This window comes from Tyto alba, unplaced genomic scaffold (genome assembly GCF_018691265.1).
Source record: "Tyto alba isolate M040663 unplaced genomic scaffold, T.alba_DEE_v4.0 Super-Scaffold_40, whole genome shotgun sequence".
Lineage (NCBI taxonomy): Eukaryota > Metazoa > Chordata > Aves > Strigiformes > Tytonidae > Tyto > Tyto alba.
In genome coordinates, this window is record NW_024881316.1 from 6,202,554 (window position 1) to 6,223,056 (window position 20,503).

The 20,503-nt window shown below is 40.1% G+C and overlaps 1 protein-coding gene across 5 annotated transcripts in view; it reads left to right on the forward strand.

Moving 5' to 3' along the window:
• The window catches only part of FBXL4 (F-box and leucine rich repeat protein 4), a 68,811-nt gene that overhangs the window by 38,924 nt on the left and 9,384 nt on the right, over positions 1-20,503 (forward strand). For all 5 annotated transcript variants that reach the window (XM_042802948.1, XM_033006414.2, XM_033006416.2 and 2 more), the window contains 2 exons: positions 11,058-11,129; positions 12,329-12,641. In XM_042802948.1, the coding sequence (XP_042658882.1) occupies positions 11,058-11,129; positions 12,329-12,641 (385 nt within the window). The remainder of the gene's footprint in view (positions 1-11,057; positions 11,130-12,328; positions 12,642-20,503) is intronic.

Here is a 20,503-nt window from a genome sequence, read left to right on the forward strand (position 1 = left end):
CTTGAGCCTGAAATGGGAAGAGTGAGGGGGAAGAATGAAGGTGTAAACCAGATTTGCAGACATAAGGGAGGGCATAATTTGACCAAATGAAGCAAAACCAAAGTACAGTAATTGAATTAACTACAGAGACTATTACTTTCATTGAATTAATTCAGTAATTGCTGTGTTGCTGTGTCCCAGTCCCTGCTGTGTCCCTGGCACTGCCAAGTAGTTGTAGAAAACAGAAAGGTGCCCCTGTACGTCCTGAATCCCAGCCTGCAAATCACATTGTGCCTGTTTGTGAGGAGGCAAGTGTTTTGACTTTTGAAAGGCTGCATCTGCACTCAATAATAAGGTTCATTCCACCTTCGTTTCCATGTACTCTCATTTTTTCTCCTACCTGATGCCCATGTAGTATTCGTATTGCATTTATTTTTAAACCTGTGTCAGAGTTTGGGAGGCAAAAGTTTTATCACTGTCCAGTTCTTCATCTCAAAAATGGTCCAATAATCCAAGTACCTGATGGTGGATAGGGGCAAGGGGAGGGAGGGGGAGCTGATTTTTAACAAATATATTCAAATTCTTACCCTTTTCGTAATATTTCTTTCGGAGTTGTGTGTTCCAAGGTGATAGCTGATGGGTGCTCGAAGGAGAGTAGACTTTCTGTTCTAATGCCAGCTTATACTGTAAAGTGGTTTTGCTGCCATACTTGTTTAGAATCTATTAATGAAAAATGTCTGTGTTGATTTCTCTATCCAGAAGGCATCACTTAAATACGCTCGTGAGTGTGATAATAAAAGGCAGGATGGGGTGTCATCCCCTTCTGCAAACATCAGTTGAGAAAACATTGAAGGGACTGGCTCCTACATCTGTTGACAGCTTTTTTCAGTCTAGTTGGAGAGGGCGGCTGAGCTGGAGCCAGGGGGGCTGGGCTAAACACTCTCCACGAGTCCCTGCCAACACTCGGCTCTTCTGTGATTCTGTGGCTTGGTGCTGATGGCACTAATTGGGGACTTAACTCATGAGCTTCGTTCCCCTGATCTGTGACCAGAACGGTGGCCAATTGTGAGATGCACCATTTCCATATGCCACGCTTTTCCCATTAGTACAATTTGCATAATGGCAACTTTCGAATTTAGTAGCTGTGGTATGAGCATAGATACACATAAAAGTATAAGATTCTCTGATATGCATGGTACTATATAGGGGTGTATATAAGGACTTTAAATACTGTACCTTGATAACATTCTTTTCTAATCTGTGGGAAGTTCAGTTAGTTACAAAGCTCAGTCTTTTTTCCTCTGGAAAAAATGAGGAAAAGATTGCTAAAGAAAACTTGCTTGAGAGGTATAAGCATTTCTGTGAACTGAATGATTGGAGGCTTTCAGTGGTTATCTCATGTCAGGGACTACATGGGTCTCTTGTTCTTCCTAAAGCCCACAAAAACTACCTTGTAAAGGATGAGGTGACCTCTTCTGTTTGCTTCCTCATGAAATGGCACTGCTTAGCTCAGGGAACTTGAAGGACTTCAGCATAAAACAAATTTGGCCACCATTTAGTTCTAATTTGGCCCGTGATTCTCTGCCATTTTCTGTAACATTTTATTAACCGAAAACTAACCTACAGAGAAGTGAAAATAGATGAAACCAAAAGCTGAACAACTTGAATAGCTTTGTAGACCTCTAGATCAAATTTTACTTTCCAGAAACGGTATTTTCTATGTTATTGAATATTTGCGTACTATCCCAAGAGGTGTTCTTTCTGTCAAAAATAAGATACTGATGATAAGTATTTATCCTTTGAACCCAAAATCTTAGAAGTAGTCTGAAAATGAGTGGTTTCTGGGAAGCCAACAGGTATGAAAACTTTACCTGAAAACTAAAGTTAGCACTGTATAATTATCTAAAATTAGTTTTGTGTTCTTTTTTAACTAGTTAAGCCAACAACTCCCATGTATTTATACGTGCACATCATCTCATCTCTTTAAACCTCTCAAATTCCCTTGTATCTTTAATATAGTTGTTTCAAAGTATCATAGTATTAACAAGTACATAACTGAAATTATCTGCTGGATGCCTTAAAATCCTGCAGGGGGAGGAGAGGAGATATATATATATATATAAAAATATATATATATATATATATATATATATATAAATAAATAAACAACAAAACAAACAAACAAACAAAACACAACAGAAAATAATAATAAAAACAAAACAAAACAAACAAACAAACCAACCAAAAAAGACCAGAAGTATATTTTAGTTTCTTTGCTGGAGCAGGTTTATCTAAGAATCATATTTCACCATTAATATCCCTTTTGTTTCTGCATTATTGTTGTATTACATTCTTTTTTCTGTGAGAATAATTGTGTTTTTAGACAGTCGTAGGTTGATTGTAGGTTGGTTTTTAGATGCCGAGATGCAATACCTTGAAATTCATGAGTAGATTTTTTTTTTTTACCTTTTTATAGGCAGTATTGATGTGCCCTGTTGTATGTTTCAAAATGAATGGTTTAATAGAAGTTTACAGAATTCTGGCTTTGCATCTGATGTGTTTTTTAATGACTGTATTAGAGTAGCAGATGCCAAGTAATTTCTGACATAGATCTTTCACAGACTATGCCAAAACCTTCCACCCAAACAGTTGATTTTTGGCTTTGTCCGTGTGCTATATAATGCCAAAGGGGGGGGGAAGTATTCTGAATTTATAAAGATTTTTAATAACTTTTGACAGTCTTACGAAGATTACCTTTCCTACTTGCATGAGGTGTTTGTAATTACAAATATTTATAGCAGTAGTGACACTCAAATTGAAATAAAATTGCCTGCTTTCATATGAGGTTTTTCTTGGTTGGTTGGGTTTTTTTACCACAGGTAGTTCTAATACGGTAAAACTTTTTTCAGTGCGGTACCTGTGAAATGGAACTTCACTGGCTTAAGATAAAGATTGTGATAAATTATAATTGTATATTTTTCAAGTAGTTGATGGAAAACACCAATAACAATGTTTCTTCAGTGTGTTTGCTACTAGAAGCTGAAACTGGAAGGAAGAACTTTCTCTCTCTTGCTGAACAGTGTTATTGGGGAGGGGGAGAGGATTGATTGTTGATGTTTTTATTTTTGAAGGATTCTTACTAGAACCTCCTTTTATCCGGTTTTATATATGGAAATCAATTGCCATTCAAAAGATACCTTAGTCACATATAGTAATAGCTGTAGTCTTAAAATAATCCAGTGATGTGCTGCCATCAAGATTCCTTGTCTCCGCTTTACACAGGAGCACATGGCAGTTGCTATTCACTGAGGTATTTCTGGAAGCCCTAAAGCAGAATTAACATTTAGTTAAATGTCTCAGTTACTTTCCCTGAAATTAGAAGTAATTTGGTTCATTTTCTGAAGAAAAAAAAAAAAAAAAAAAAAAAATTGGCACTACTTTGACAAAAGTTGTATCTGTCAGTTTGTAGTGAGGAGAGGGAAGCTGCCGTACAAAAGAGGGCAGTTCAGGATGTTTCCTTTGGTTGGCCTTTTGAGGAGGGGCTAGCTCTCCAGAGGCTGAGCGGTAGACCACAGCAGCCTTTTCGTGACTGAAGGGTTCATGTTGGGAGAAGTGGGGCTCCACGGGAAAATCTCCTCCTGCCAGACGTTGTGTAAGAGTGCCTGCCCCACGGGAGGTGGATGGCCTTCAGGAAAGCGTGCTTTTTCTGGCCATTGCTCAAGCACTGCTGCCAGTCACCTGATGTTTTGCTCTGCTAGCCATCATTATTACCCTGTTTTTCCATCCTTCACCTTTGATCGGTTGGTGTGACTTGGAGTAATCTGAAGAGGATGGTGATAATGATGGAGATGTAGCTGCCCCGAAAGAGGCAGTGCGGGTGCTCCCCTCAGGAGGTTTCTGTCAGGCCTTCCGTCTTGCAGATGAAGCAGCTGAATTTGGTTGGTGATAAAGCAGTATTTCGTGTAAGAATTCAGAGTGGATGCATGTACGTTGAGACCTAATGCAGACCACTCCAATACCCAGAGATCGCATGTGATGCGGATGATGTTTTAAAGCCAGTTTAGAAGCCATCACATCTCTCAGGTGATGATCACATCATATGTGTGACCTGTCTGTTAAACCAGTGTGTGTTTTGTAGGTCCCTGCATGTGTCTCCTCGGTTACGTTAATTCTCATGGGGGGAAACTACTTTGCTGCCCACAGAATCACTAACCATTGCGCTCTTCAGAAACACGCCCTTGGTGAAAAGCGGGATGCTGTTCAGTAGGACGGGTCCTAACAAAGGAGGTTTAAATAGTTGGTGTGAAATTGGGAAGAGGATAAATTTGTAGTCACTAGTCTGCTGTTCCAAAAAGTTTGGCCTTGATTTCAGTAGTCAGGCCATTCGGTAAAAACTTCCCCTTTTGATTTGGATTACTTGATCCCAATAAATAACCCATGTGAGATGGTTATCATCCTGTCAAGCGGCAAGGACCACACACGTGATTGCTCTTGATTTGGGTTACTTGATCCCAATAAATAACCCATGTGAGACGGTTATCATCATGTCAAGTGGCAGGGACCACACACATGATTTCTCTTGATTTGCCAAGAGGTTGTTTGTAGTTTTGTAAAGGAAGTGGTGGTTTCCTTCCTCTCTGCTTTCCCATCAACTTCATAGCTCTTCGTTTCACCATGGGGTTCTTCATGCATGTATGTTCAGCATTAAGAGGTTTGGTTTTACTTGTGATAACTTGGAAGATCTTTTTTATTATTATTTCAATGAAGATTTTAACGTGTTTGGCATGTTAACTTGCTAATTTCTGTATCAACTTTACTTCGTGACTGCATGCAGAAAGACATGGTTTGGACTTCTCATGTCTTTTATACGTATGGTGTGTCTCACTTGGTTCTCCAACAAGATAATTTTAGTCTGTGGCATGCTGGAGGCCTTGTGTTACCTATGAGGAGAATTCCCAAAGTCATTTTGTACCCAGTAATGTGTGTGCAGTAATACTAGTGTGCAGGACAAGGCAGTTGTGTAGGAAGGGAGTTTGTGTCTCTGCAGTGGTAGAAGTAGCGTTCGTGATGTGTGTGCTGAAGTTTGCGGTGTTTTGATCTGATCTGTTCCCACAGTTGTGCATTTGGCTGAGTCAGCTGGTCCCAGCTTCCCTTGCTGTAAATTTAAACCTTTTGGGAACAAAAGGAAGGCTCCTGCCCAGATCGTGAACAGAGGAACCTTTCTGTGCAGTTCTGGGAATATTCTGATTTCTTTGCTGAGGGATCAGCTTCTGAAAATACGGATGTGATTGATGGGCCGACAGAGACATGGAAGATTTCATTGGCCTGGCCTTAGTCTGTAGTTCTCCATTCTCCTTTCCATCTGCTTCTCAGGTTCCAAGAATTTTAAGGAATTAATTCAAAATTCATTGACTATGGCTTTTATTAGGAAGACAGAATAGTTAAAAGTACCCTGCAGAGTTACCTCCTCATTACCACATTTAACCCTCCTCATTCAGGCAAGAATGAATTTTCTGTCTTGGATTTTCACTCACATTATTAGTTGTTCCTAAATGGAATAATATTGTCAGGTGTTCTGTCAGATAAATGGGGTCCCAAAATATAACTGCATGGTATCAAATGTATACGTACTGTTTGATATCGTATAGTAATTGCCTAATTGCTGTATCAACTTCTAGCTAAATGTGTTGAGAAACATAAATTTGATTTATGCACAAACAGCATGTGACAGTTAGTGACTGGGCTCTGGATATTTGGGGTTCCACAGTTCTTTACTAGCCAGCTGATTAAATCTTTTGATGCTTTTCCTGTTTATCTTACAAAGAGGTGATTATGGCATAAGCTTGTCTAAATGTGTTATCCAGTACACTTGGTTAATATAGTCCTAAAGACCCTTATTCCAACTTAAAAGCAAGTTTTTTTTACAATATTTTAACATTGATTTGTAGAGTAAGATGAAAATGCTGCCTAGAAATGTGGGTAAATACTGTGATAGAACCTGTTATTAAATGTAACAACCTCATAAATTTATATGCAAAGGCAACTCACTGCAAAGATGCACTCTCTTCAAGATGCATTTCTTGATGGAGAGATAAGTAGCAGAAATATGAAAAAGAAATTGTGGTCTTTAGGAATGTTGTTATATTAATTCTTTGATATTGTGGAAAAATGCAATATTCTTCTTGTGGTGTGCTTGCAAATGTAGGCATGTTATCTGATACCTACCTGCAACTAACATTATATAAGTATTGGAATGTAAGTAGAGACAACAGGGTTTGGTGGGGATAGGGCAGGAAGGGCTAGAGATGAGGTCGTCATTTGGAAATGATAAGAAGCCGTAATACAATTTTGGTTGTCCTCTCATATAATGCAATTGGGGGGGCAGGTATTAAAAGATTTTTTTTTTTCCTACCCTTAACTTAAATTTTTAATGTTAAAACCAAAAATTAAGTCCTGCACAATTCATTTTTTTCCTGAACAAAGACATTAACTAGAGAATTAGTAACAGTGATTAAAAGCATATCAAGCAAGGGAAATAATATTTTAAAAACGGAGGAAGCAGTCTTTAATGAGACTTTAAAATTACTTCCAGCACTCACTTCATTGAAAAATTTGAAGAAAAAAATTCCGGAGAATAAAAGTAACGTAAAAGATTTAGGCTATCTAGTTGTTTCATCGAGGGGCTGGAAGAATTCCCAATTTGTCAGACACGGTTCTTCTGAGAAGGGGAAGAAACAGCCTGTTTGTTTCCATCCTAAAAAGGAACAATTTAAAAGTAGTTTTTAAGATTTCTCTATAAAAAAGTTTATAAAAAGGTGCGGACTGTTTCTTCCCTATCCCAACCCTAAAAATAAAACTTTGTTGTTTTTCTTAAGATCTTCCTTTAATCTTCCAGAGGCACACTGTTGCACACTTATTTTCATGTCTTATTTTAATGCAGCCATTATGTGATAGCTGTATTATAGTGCATAATTGGTATTTTTTTTTTAACTTTTTTTTTTTTTAATCTTGGATTGCTTGACAATAAAACTGCAATGAGTAAATAGTCAAAATTCAAAGTGTGTGTCTCACAGGTGAGCCACATCTGCCACAGACAGAAGGGTTTTCTGGTTTTCTGTTAGAGGTCAGGCTATCTGTTGGATGCTTTCCTTATCATACCAACATCAGAAATTATTTGCACTTCCTGCTGAATCAAGAATGCAAAAATTCCTGAAAAAAGTCAAGGAAGATTCAGTCTCACAAAGTTTATTAATCTGGCACCAATATTTGGTTTCTCCACGGATGAGTTGTCTGTTCAAACCAGCAACAGTCTTGCAACATCTAAGTCAGAACTTAAGCGTGATGCCTACAGGCTTTACAGAGACACATAGGATACAGGTTGGTTAGTCCAGTATCAGCTGTTTAGTTGAAGTAAAAACAGCCCGTAAATGTTTCCCGGCTGGCCTGTATTACAGAGTGGAGGACTTCCATCTTCGGGCAGACCTCTCTCCTGTCTCATGGGGAGTAAGTTAGGATTTCAGGTGGTAATCTTTTCTCTTCCCTTGTCCGAGGCAGGATCAGCTCTGTTGATGTCCTCTCTGACCGATATTCATAAAGTTCTGACCTGTTCCTAAAGACTTCAGAGACTCTTTGGGCAGTCTGCTTCCCTTTTCTGAGGTGTAGGACTAACGGCTGTGCCTTAAAATATTTCTGTAATCTGCTCTGTAAGGTTGTGTTTAGCAGCAGTATCCAATCCTTCTGATCACTTTGATGTTGGAGTGTTTGCTCTTAAAGCAACTCCTGCACTGCATGTTTTCCTCATCTGAAAACCCTTTTCCTGGGAATAGAGGTTAGAGTAGACCATTCTGTTTGGCCCCTTCAGAATCTTCCCGTTGTCTGTGCCATCTTATAAAAATGTATTATTTTAGTAGGTTTTGTTTTGGGTTGGATGTCAGAGAAATTTAGACCACTGAAGCCATATCATACACTACTTCACAGCGGAAAAATAATTCTTAAGTTTGTTTCCAGAGTGTTTGTTTTGTTTTGTTGTTTTGTTTTTTTGGTCATCCACTCTTTTCTCAGTCTCTGTAAAGAGGAGCAAGTACGAAGTCAAACCTTACCTTTGATTCAGGGAAAACTCAAATAATCTCCGAACAATACATGTCTTGGCTACTAGGCTCAAGAACAGTATTGTATGGGTAGTCTTTGATTTTACTGTCTCTGCTTGGCTGAGAAAGTGAAATTAGACTCTCTCCAGGTTAAAGCTTGCTGATCCAGAATTTAGGTGGTCTCTTAGCTTCTCTTGTAAAGCACTCTAACATCTGAAGTTTGGACGTTGTTACAGCTTCAGGGTTGGGTGATTGCCTTGCCCTTCTCCTTTGCTTGAATAGGAGCATTATCACTCATCTCATATTGCAAGTCAAAGGGATGACTTGTACAGACAGATGGTTTGAAACAGACAGGTTATTACAATGATAGTCCTTCTATATGTAGTGCATATGGGTTTTGTGAGCTGCCATTCTCTCCTGCTATTTTCATGTCCTTTGCCACCTGGATTCTCAATTGACTGAGGCACAACTAGGCACGCACAAAGGGTTTTTTCTTCTTTCTCGACATATGCAAACCTCACCTCAGTTACAGAAGAACAGACACTGCTTCCGAAAGAAATCTGATTTGTTGTGCGTGGGCATGTATGCACCCCAGAAGAGGAATTAATATAATTAATGTTGAGTAAGTATTTGTTTACTCTTGGGCTTGATTTGGCATAATTTGTCACTGTACGACATAGTGTTCTACCAAGCATTACCCACATTGCTAGTGCTTTTTTTAAATTGTTTGGGTTTTTAAAATAATTGTTTAAAATAATACTTTAGGTTTTATATGACTGTTTCAAGTTAGAGAGGGGCTAAAAAAGGTATTCTGAGAGATGCATCAAATTCCTGTTCAAGTTAACAAAAGTAGCTCAGTTATCTAACCAAGATAACTATGAACAGTAGTCTTCCTACCTATTTCACCTCTCTCTGAAGAAACAGAGTGGAATTGATGTCTCACACTACAAGCTGCTCAGAGTGACTGTTCACTTTTGCACTGTTTGTGTCAATTAAGGAAAGATGTTGCTGCTTCCCATCCTTTCAGACCAGTGTCTAAATTCCAGTCTGGAAGCCACTGCTAAAAACCATGGTGGAATGCAGCAAGGTATTCAGCTTCCCTGTGAAGTCACCTGAATACCTGCAGAAACCCTGTTTAGAACTGTGTGCAGTCAGAGACCAATTTATTTAGCTCTGATATTTAAGGTTTGTAGAGAGGAGTTTGGGGATTTTGCTTTTAATTTGTGCACCCGAGTAGGTTCTAAAGCTCATAGCTTTCACTGAGTTAAATAGTAAAGACTGTGACTCATTCTCTTGAAGTTACTCGTTTATTCAGGTTTAATGATCCAAATGAAGCATTTTCTTAATAAGTACATTATTTAAAACGTATTGGATATTTACACATTTACTAGCTTTAAAGTGTTCTTAAGTGTTACCTCTTTAATAATGACTTTTTAATGGTATTGTGCTTAATTCCCTAGCTACCTTTTTCTTTAAAAACCATGAATGAAAGTAAAGCAAGCAAGCAGACAGTGGCTTTGTAAGACCTCTGCAGAGATACATGTGAGGAAGGCTTACTCGTAGCATCTACTTTTAGTCTGCCTTTGGGAAATCAAATCTTAGAAGGACAAGTTGGAAGCTGAGGTTCCATACATGTCAAGTGTTGGGTGTTTCTAATTACTCCCTGCAGACACCTAAATTAGATGTCTGAAGTGGTCTCTCTGAATACCCCATGCTGTGTGCCTGTTCTGTGTCTGCCAGCCTTTCAGTGCAAGGGATCAGATATTTCTTCACGGTGGTATGACAAAGGATCATGTTCCTGCCAAGTTTCATTAGAATATAACAAATCGAGGAAACCAAGTAAAGCATTTAACTGTAAACTTTATGAAAACATGTAAATTTATATTTTAAAAAACCTGTATAAATTATACTAGCCATGCGTACAAATATTGTTGACTAGTATTCTTGTAGGAATTCCACTTGTTACAAGTAGATTATTTTGTCCCTTGTATACTGCTTGTTTTTTTGTTTTTTTTTTTCCTGCTAGACACTGTTGTGTATCCTGTAGAAATCCACAGACTTGTAATGTTAATGCTTTGTGAAATTTACTCCCGTTTTCAAGCTCACGCAGATTACAAAGTCCTAACACGGTGATGAATGTTTGAAGTATGATGCACGGCTATTTGTGATGTGGATCCCAGACTGTGTTCTTTTTTGCACCGTGTGTATTTTCAACTACAAAACAAAATACGGCTACAGACAATGAACAAGAGTCTTTTCTGTATCTTAGAAACCCAAATAAAAACCCGTGACGTTTCCCTTGTTGTGGAGCAGAACAGCTGCATACGCTACATTTTTTTTTTTTAAGATGCATCTGATGTTCCAGTCCAATTTCAGGCTGAGCAATGCGCAGTACTTTCTGAAAAGAATGGCCATGTTAAATGGCAGGAACATGACTGTAAAATACACATTATATCTGTTTCAGTCTGCGCGCTAGTAGTGACAGGTGCTCAATGGTTGTCAGCATCCTTGTCAGCACGGAGGCTCCTTTGACATTAAAGTCACCGGCTCGGTCCTGGTGCTGCGCAGCTCTATTGGCAGTTCCATCAGGCTGCAGCTGATCAGCGAATGTCAGAGCCTCCGCTGTTCTTCTGCTGTGTCACCAGCCCTCTGTGTTTTCGAGCTGGCCTCGCCTGTTAGTTGAACTTGCCCACACTTCTTCAGCAGCTTTCCTGTGGGAGATGAGCGGATAGGTCATGGGTACGCAGGTATCTTCAGGGCAGTGCAAAACCACATCCAAAGTGGCTTGCATAAAGGTTTGTAACGATTACCGTCGCTTTAAGCCAATCAATGGGTAGAGCACCCAGGGACTCATTAAGTGGCATTTGTGGTGTCTGTAACAGAGTTTTGAGCCGTATTTCAGGAAATGCGGTGACAGCCTTTAATGTCTAATTGACCTCTTCTCTTTGTCTCACTTTCCATATTTCCTTCTGATGTGTTCCCCTGTGGCAGCAAACAGCCCTGCTCAGTATTCTGAACTTCTGCTCGGAGCTGCAGCACCTCAGCCTGGGCAGCTGCGTCATGGTGAGTGCGTACCCCACTCGGGGGGTGGGTGTGTGCTTTGGATCTCAGTCGGGGTTTATGTTTCACAAAGACGTGTTAAATGCTGGGTTGATATTATACTATACTCTCTTGAAAGGTCCAAGGTTAATGCAGCTTAGTCACATACTCAAGGTTTACGTAGTAGTTTAGTAGGCCTAAAAACATAGCTTGTACGTTCTCTTACAGTTCTTCAGCCTCTCCCTAAATTTCTGGGCATTCTTTACATGCGTAATCACTTTTTCTTTCCAGAATTAATAATCAAGACTGACTGACTTCTACTCAGGCCAAGTCATCATTCCTAGCAGATTAATGCTTGTGTCTGTCCCTACAAGGATAACCCTGAGAGAAATACTTTCATCGAAAGCCAGTTTGGGTCCCAGGCTTGCTGAGTGCACCCGTTGATTTAAAGGAGGAGACCACAGGGACAGCAGCGGGGCACTCACCTGGGCTGTACTGCCTGTGCGTGCCAGAGCTGTGTGTCCATGCAGGGGGGCTGGCTTGCTGGTAGAGAGGCCAGATCGCTCCTCAGGGAGACTCAACTGGCCTTCCTCGTCCTTCCAGAAGCTAGAGACAAAGCAGAATTGGCTCAGCCTTCTCTGCTTTGACTCGTGGACAGAGAGGGGAAGGCAGCATGACTGCGTTTTTCCAACAGTCCTTGTCTTCTCGTGGGTTTTGATAGTGGACTTCATTCCTTGTGCCTCTATAGTGGGGCCCTGTTTCAGTCCCTTTGGCTTGCCCAAGGTAACTAATAAGACTTCCATAAAGGGATGCAGCAACTGATCAGCCTAGAATGGCAATAAGCACATTCTTCAATCTACACGTGCTCATGGGTGCAGCGCCAATGGTCATAAACACAGGTTTAATAATCTTTTAAAGGAGAAACAACTGCGCAAAAAAGGTGCTTTCCAAAGAAAATAAACTTTTCGCTGCTTTTTCACTGTTCCTTAGTATTAAGTGAATTTAAAAGCACCTGTGTCTGGGGGTTGATAGGAAATGTATTTTACTTTCGTCTTTTGTAAAAGTAGACCTCACTGTACTCTACAATGAATAATTTTCAAACCTCTTTAGAAATGACAAATGCTTTAAGACAGATCTGTAGGTGTGTTAGCAAGCAAATCTTGAAACACCTATGTACGTCTGGAAAGACGGTATACATGACAAAGTGTTTGCTTTCCTTGCAGATTGAAGACTATGATCTTATAGCAAGCATGATGGGAGCAAAATGCAAAAAGCTTCGCAGTCTGGATTTGTGGAGATGTAAAAACATAACTGAAAGCGGAATAGCAGAATTGGCTTCAGGCTGCCAGCTTTTGGAAGAACTTGATCTTGGCTGGTGCCCTACGCTACAGAGCAGTACAGGCTGTTTCACAAACCTTGCACGTAAACTCCCAAACTTGCAAAAGCTCTTTCTTACGGCCAACAGGTCTGTGTGTGACACAGACATTGAGGAGCTTGCTGCTAACTGTACGCATTTGCGGCAGCTGGATATATTGGGTAAGAAAATGTAGGAATATTGGTACTTATCTTACCGTGTCTCAAAAGCCTTGTGGTTAAAAAGGAGCTCTTAAGACATAACTGTCTTCTAAACATATTTTTAAATAAATATTTATTAAAATTAAGGTTTAGCATATGAAAATAACACAGAGAGAAGTTCTACTCCCTACAGTGAGTTTCTGACTCAGAATTCAGTGGATTTATACCAACCATGTAATTTGACTGCTTGGGAGGAGTTGCTTAAACTGAGATTCAAGTGCAGGTTTTTTCCAGTAACTTCCGGTTTCATGACCATTAGGGTTTTTTAACTGAAATTCTTCTCTTTTGGTATGTGAAGATCCAATTTCTTATCCTCCTTTCTTGCTTTCGTTTGTTGTTTTATTTCTGTGAAGTGTGACAAAGTATATTTATAGCACAAGTCTGTGATCAATAAACAGATTTCTGCTTTTGCACAATACAGATACACCAAACAATATTGAATTTCTTTGTCACTTTTACAAGGAAGTGAATTTGACTCATTAAAGAGGAAAAGGTAATTAACAGCAAAACTTAAAATGGACTTTCTAGTAAGGTGGGAAAGCAGTAATGAGGGGAAAAAAGCATAGCAAATCTTAAACTTCTAATCTTCTGTAATGAAAAATATGTTTAGAAATCTAAAGTAAATGTAATTTTGACTCTTAAGTACTTTGAGAAATATAGTTTTGCATGATACTGAATTTGCTGTTTTTATGGTGGAATATGAGGCTTTCTTTTTAAAATAAGGTAGGACAGCAGAGATGTTTGACATCAATGTGGGAGAAATCTCTTCATGCTTTTACTGACTTAATTTCACATGGTTAGTTGAAAAAGGAAGATTTACATGAAAGGGAATGAAATAGCTGCACTGTGTATTTTTAATATTTAATAATTTTAATGAAAATACTACATTTAGGCTGAGAGAGATAATGGAAAGAACTGAGAGCCCTCAGCTCGAATAATGTTCCAAGCAAGTTTAAGGCTATCAGCATTTCTCATTACAAAAAAATTACTATATGGCTTCAGATTGTCACTCCAGTGTAGCTAGTACACTCTTCTATCATGAGATCTATCGTCTCTGACTGAGAAAGTTGCCTTCTGACCAGCGTGGGACAGGAGGATGAACAGATAAAGGCTTAACTCCACCTAGTACAAACTGAAGAGACTCGATGTGTATGTCCACAGGAGGCACCGTGTTTCGTGTATCCTTAAGGGAATCTGGTTTGTAGTTAGATCGTCAAGGGCACATTTCCCTATTCAGGCATGAAAAATTTCCAGATGGCATAGTGAATGAAGTCTTTCATAAACACGTACGTTCTCCTGACCACCCACTTCCATGCATTTCTACCACAATGGCATTGTGTCTGCCCACGAAGTGGCCTGACCTTTTCACTACACCCTAGGCTGCCCAGTGAATAGTTGGGCTCTGCTAAGCCTATGGATAGTCTGCTACTTCTCTTGCCTCTCTGCTGGCAGCAAAAGCTTGTTACCACACTTCTTTAGCATTTGAATTCATGTTTGAGTTCAGTTGGACATCTTATTGACGTTTTTGTGGAAAAATAACGCGAGAACGTGGAGAAGGAATTTGTCCTGTTCCCTGGGTGCTTACCAGCATCCCGGAGTCAGGTGGATTTGTAGTCAACCTTTCCCGGTGAAGCTGCGTGTTGGGTTCAGATAAATGCTGTCCAGGGGATATCCAGTTGAATTATCTACAAGAGGTTACAAAAAACCTTAACATCCACCTTCCAGACCTCACTTTCTTCCTTCAGAGGAATACTTAGTAGGGTGGAAAGGAGGTTGTCTTTTGCTGTAAATGAGTCAGTATGAGGTGATAGGATATATGTGAAGGAGTGACCCAGCTTTTTTGGCAACAGCAAGGAAACTGTTCATTTCTTTGTCTGAATGTGGGAACCGTTACAGTCTGTGGTTAAAAGAAAGAGTTGTCAAGTAGAACCACACTGGGTCATCTGGAGGTAGAGTTGCCAGGTGTTCCTGCCTAAGTGCAGAAGTCTGTCTGAACTAAAGAGCTAGTCTCTCACAGTGCGGGAGTACCGGGGAAGTCATACATCTCTGTATGTGCTCTAACTTTTGGCATCTGATGTAGGGCCATCCTGTTACTGTAAGCTACATAAATGCTTAATATGTTTTTGTCCTTTTGAAGAAGTGTGACAACAGGTCTGAAGCTGTTAGAGGCCTGAGGTCAGTGCTCAGCTTTGCGAGAGTAACCTTGAACAGTGGGTCTTCTCTGTGATGTGAATGAATGAGAGGTGCTCTCATTATACCCTTTGTCATCTCCCAAGTACAGAAATGTCTGGCTTGTACATGCATTGTGAAGGGTGTAGAAGTATTGCTGCTAGGTTAGCAGTGCATGCTGGAAGGGAACTTCTTTTGCTTCAACAAAGCTGTGCAAAAGCTTGAGGTTTTTTGCTGTATACAGACACTTACCTAAGCAGGGATAAGAATGTCTTACCTTGCACTGTAGTCGCCAGCGTTGACAATGCTGGCTTCTCTCTGCAATTGTTAGAACTTACAAACTTGTCAGGGAAAACTTCTTGTTTCAGGTATCGATTATTTATCATCACAATAGCTTCAGGACTGAAGGAGTCTAAGCCTCTGAAAGAAATCTTGTTGAACTGTGTGTCATTCACTTAAGCATTACAAAGTGAATGTTATATATACCCTGGATGCTGTCTTCAGGTGGTAGGTCCTGCAGCTTGCTACCCATCTGCCCTTTATTTAGCCTCTCCATTATCATTTGGCAGTTCCTTTGTTGCAGAATCAGAGGACTCCGTAGAAGATGAAAATTGCCAGTTTTCAAGGGCTCCATAACCTTACTGGCCCATGCAAAACATTGTTTGGTGCGTGGCTGCGTTTGTGGTGTGTAAAACATACTTCAGAAAGTAAATTTCTGTTTAAATAAAAAAAAAAATCATGGGTTGAAGCCATATCTGCTGTATTATTATACAATTTGGAAGAGGAAGCATGATGTGTGTTACTGAGTACATGAGGGTGTGCTTCTTGAAGTTTGAGTTCTGAGCTTTCTTTTACCCATTACATACTGAGCTGCCTTTTACAGGGATCATTTCCTTCTCTGCCCACATCTTTTCCACTAACTGACATGGCAGGTTTCCACCCTGCAGTAGAATGATCCAGCTGTGATCATCTGACAGTTTTGTAGTGTTGGTGTAGATCATCCAGTGCTGTCAGAAGTTAAGTGGACACCTCTAGACCTGTAGTTAAAAACTAGTCTTCAGACTGCGATCCGCGTTGCGCGATGTGATGAGTCAGATGACAACCTGAATTGGCAGTGCCAAAAGCTTTTCTTGTACATCATGTCAGCTGCATAGTTCTGTTGCTGTGGGGCTACCAGCTGCTGTCAAGGATGAAGAATAAGTTGTCTTAACCTCACTCCCCAAAAGTCCTGGCTGCCTCTGTCCTGCACAAAAAAGAGTAATGAAAGTAGACACCCTTGTTACTGCAAAATTCATGTATTCCTAGCTACATACCAACACCTCCCACACCTTCCTGAGCAACAGAAAACCCAACTGCCCCCTTGCCAGCTGTCAAAATTTTCAGCTTTATCTTGAGAGCATCAACACGTAGTTAGTCAATTCAAACATGAAAATGTGTAGCATGTTAAAATTCTGAGTTGTGTGCAATAGATCGAATAAAATGTAAAGAATAAAAGGCTAATCTGGCTGGTTTGGGGGAGGAAAGGAAAAGTAAGAATGTTTGAGGGGATCGTGCTAGTTATTTTCAGGGTCTCTACTCTTAAATACCGTTTGGCATGCAGTAGTATCCCTTGCCCCAAAAATTTGGGGTCTGGCAATTTTTATAGCCACCATACACAAGGTCTCCTGAACAGCTCTAGAATTTGAAGACTTGGATATATAATAGATATAAATGAAATAATTTACAGCTAATAAACATAATCGTTCTAGTATTAGTAATTACTCAGAAGTGCCTTTCACAAAGGTGATACCAAAGAATAAGCTGAACAACAAAATTAAATAGCAGCTTTTAATATACCGGTTATGTATGTATTCTGAGAAATGGCAGATTAGTCCATGTAGGAGAAGTTGTGGTAAGTAACGAAGGTCAGAAGGCCTCCAAACTAGAAAAATGCACTGTATAAGTAACAGGATACATGTCAGTCTTTCAAAAGCAACAGAAAATACTCTCTATTACACTTACGAAATGCTTTAGAATGTGCTTTTAAGGAAGATACTTCACTAATTGTATATTCTATAAATAAAAGTAAGATTGTGGATGATGTTTGCTTATCTTGTGGTGTGAATAACCGAACTCCAACCAGATTGCTGGCCTTTTTAGCTTTTCAGAAATATTTTTTTTTTCCTAACACAAAATTTTAAGTCTGAGGAGGAAAAAAGAAACAGGTGCAGTAAAACATTCAATTTAGGATGGCCTACTTAGTTACAAATCCATTAAAAATCTTAGTCTTAGATGAAACGGTAGGAGAACTGTTGAAGTTCAGGTAGGAAGGAATGAAGAACATCCTACACAAAAAATCTGTGGCTAGGCATAGAGATCTAGCATTTTTGTAGAAACACACATTTGGATCTTGAAGCGTAAAAGCTGTGATGCGTAAATGAGACTGGTTTTAAATGAAGGTGCTGATGCAGTAGCAATTTTAAGGCTTGGTGGAAAAAAAAGATAGCATAATGTTTTGTTCCTAGAGTTTCGGTTAGAACGGTAGAGCAGATCCTGATGGTAGGACAGTGGTACTATGATAAAATTTATGGTCAAGTGAAGCGAATAACTAAAGTGTATTACAGAATTTCTGTGTGTGGCCATAGGGGCTGTTACATCAACCCGAGACAGTTGTGGTGACTGGTCATATAATATAATAAGGGAGTTAAAAATCACAATAATAATGACAAGGTTTGATTGCCTCTGAGTAGGTGGAGTAAAATTTGGGGGCATGAGATAGCAAAGACTGTTTTGGGGTGATGTTATATGATGTCTCAAAGCAACTAATCTGGGAGCCTACCATGGAAGAAGTGAAGACCCCTCTTAGATACCCCCCTTGCTTATGCAGAAGAGTACAAGAAACTACTAAAAACAGAGGCATCTTTCTGGAAATTAATCCTGTTCAGAGAAGGAAAATAGGAAGATGAACTCTAGAAAGTGAAGCAAAATCACAGTAAGGCAGTATGAGATTTGAAGGAACCACTGGCTGAAGGTGGATGCTAAAACTGTATTTCAGAGATGTTAGAAGTTTACAGGAGAGTTACTGAGGTTGGTAGATACTCCAGATGTGAAGGATCACTCAGATTCAAGAATGCCATTGCAGGAGGACTGTTGTCTGTCTATCAGTGTTCATGGCAAGGGCAGGGATCAAATAGGCTGCTGCATCAGAGCCGTTCTTTCCAGGAGATTAGCCTGGAAAGCTGCCTTAAATTGGAATGCCAATACAGAAAGCTTTTGGACAAATCAATATATTGAACAATAATAAATTGTTAGGACTAAATGGTATTTATGCAGCGATTCTAAATGAGCTCAGATACAGGGCTGTGGAAATCTTATTTCTGCTGTGTGATCTGTCACTTAAATCAGCCTCGGCACTAGAGGAATGAAGGGTTACAAACACGGCACAATTTTCTGCAAAGAGTGCGGGGTAGAAGCTGCAAAGCAGTAAGATTGCCTTTTGCTCTGTGTAAACCAGTTGCAATCATAACAAAGTCAGTGGGTGAGTGGACATGAAGGTCACTCTGTTTTGAAGGAGAGCTGCATAGGTGAGGATAGTATAGCTATGTCTCTCCAGTCTTTTAGAATTCCTTAGAGTTCTTGGTGAAGGTGAGCACCGTTCCAGCCCGTAGAGGACTGGATTTTTGAAAAGCTTTAGCCAAGGTGCTTCTGCTTTTGTAACTTAGCTGTCTTCTCCTGGTTTCTGAGTGTTTCAAAGACAACAGAGGACAAGAACATAACAACTTTTTTCACAATGAAGTCACTGCTGTGGTCACCAAGGGTCTGTACTGGTCTTCTTACAACTAATCCAGGCAAAGGGGTGAATCATGCTGTACCAGAGGGCAATGCACAGGTGTTCAAGGTAGAAGAATCTAAAGAATTTAACACTGAAAAATTGCAGAATGATCTTATGATACTTACTAAACAGATGATAAAGCAGGAGGAAAACTGTTCTGTCAGGTGCAAAGTAAAAGCAAGAGGCAAAATTAACTAAGCATACGACAGGTGGTGGCTTTATGTTAGTTTCTGGTTTCTAGGAAAGAGATGCTGTGGACAGTTTTTGGAAAACACCAGCTCATTGCTCAGCATCATTCTAATAGGCAAATAAAAGGTTAGGATTTCTTAGGAAAGAAATGGAGAAAACACCATAAGGACTCATTATACAGTTACTGACTTTGTGCTCAGTACACTTCATAGTTATGGTCATCCAGTTTCAAAAGTACTAAATCAGTGCAGAAACAAGACAACGGGGGTCATGTGGAATGTCAAAGAATCCAGAAAACGGCCTTGAGGGAACAGGTGTCCGAAGGATTATGAATGATGTGGAAATAGAGAATGGGAATGATCTCCCACTGCTTCTTATTGATTCATTGCCCCTTGGTTATTGCAATTAATAGGCAGTGGGCTTAAGGCTGATTTTTTTTTTTTTTTTTAACATTATGTAGTTAAACTGTAGAACTCATGTGAAGGAGCCATAAATATGAAGAAGTTCAGAAAAATAATAGCATTCAGGAAAGGTAGCTTCAGAAATCCCTAAAATGATCATTTGTGGCAGTTGAGAAGATCCACCAGTGAAAAGCTGTTTTAAAAATATGCTCCTCCTTTTTTTTTTTCTTTTTTTTTTTTTTTGTAAGCATGATTGTCCGTGGCCATAGCCAAGACCCGGGACTAGATGGATTTTTGGGGTGCAGTTCAGCTCAAGATGGAGCTGTGTAAGTTGAGGTGTCTACAGTCACGTTGGATGTATAAACTCTTCTTAGAGCGAGGAGGGCTCGATGAGCAATTTAGCCCACTGTAGGCATCCGGGCTTGGTTCGCTTGCCAGAGTCACCAGCCGTTCCAGTAAGACCTGGATCTCCTCCGCTGGGTCCAGTGTCCTGTCTGCCAGCTCTGTGTGGATGTTCTGCATGGCGTAAGGAACCCCAAGGGGCACTAGGCACTTCAGGCAACTGAATTACACCCCAGTGCCCAGCCAGCTAAATCGTGTGCTGCATACCACTGACTGTACTGGTTAGATTTTCATCAGCTGTAATGGATGTGCGGATGCACGCTTATCAACACCTATTTATTTGATTTCTGACTGGATCCCATGCTTGGTCTGACCCCGTGTGACGCTCGGGAGTTCAGCCACTGTGGTCACGTTTCCAGCAGGGGTAAATAGTGTGGTTCCTGTTAGAGTTAGCGTGTATATAGCTATGATTCGTAGTCTCTTGAGCAACTGCCCCTGCATGTGCATAACACCTACGCTCACTCTAGAGTCCTGGAAGCCTTGCTGATGTGTTTGGAGTTGGAGTAGCCCACAGTTGCTTGCGTGCTGTGCTGGCCAGTGCAGTCAGCAGGAGAGGCAGGAGAGCACGAGTGTAGTGTTCGGTGTTGCTCGCTGCCAAAGCCCAGCACCTGGTCACTGGTAAGTCTGGTGGCTTTGGGTACTCGGCTTCTGCAGTTAGAGATTCCCCCTGAAGTTGTAAAGTTGCCCCCCAGTAGAAAATGATGGAGTTACTTAAGCAGTTAAGAAAATACAATAGGCCTCTTAAAGGTAAAAATTCTGCACTGTCTCTGAGAAGCTTTTAACTTGAAGTCTGATTGAAGTAAACTAAATAAAAATTGTGTTATAGTAACATTATTTTCATGGCACAGTGT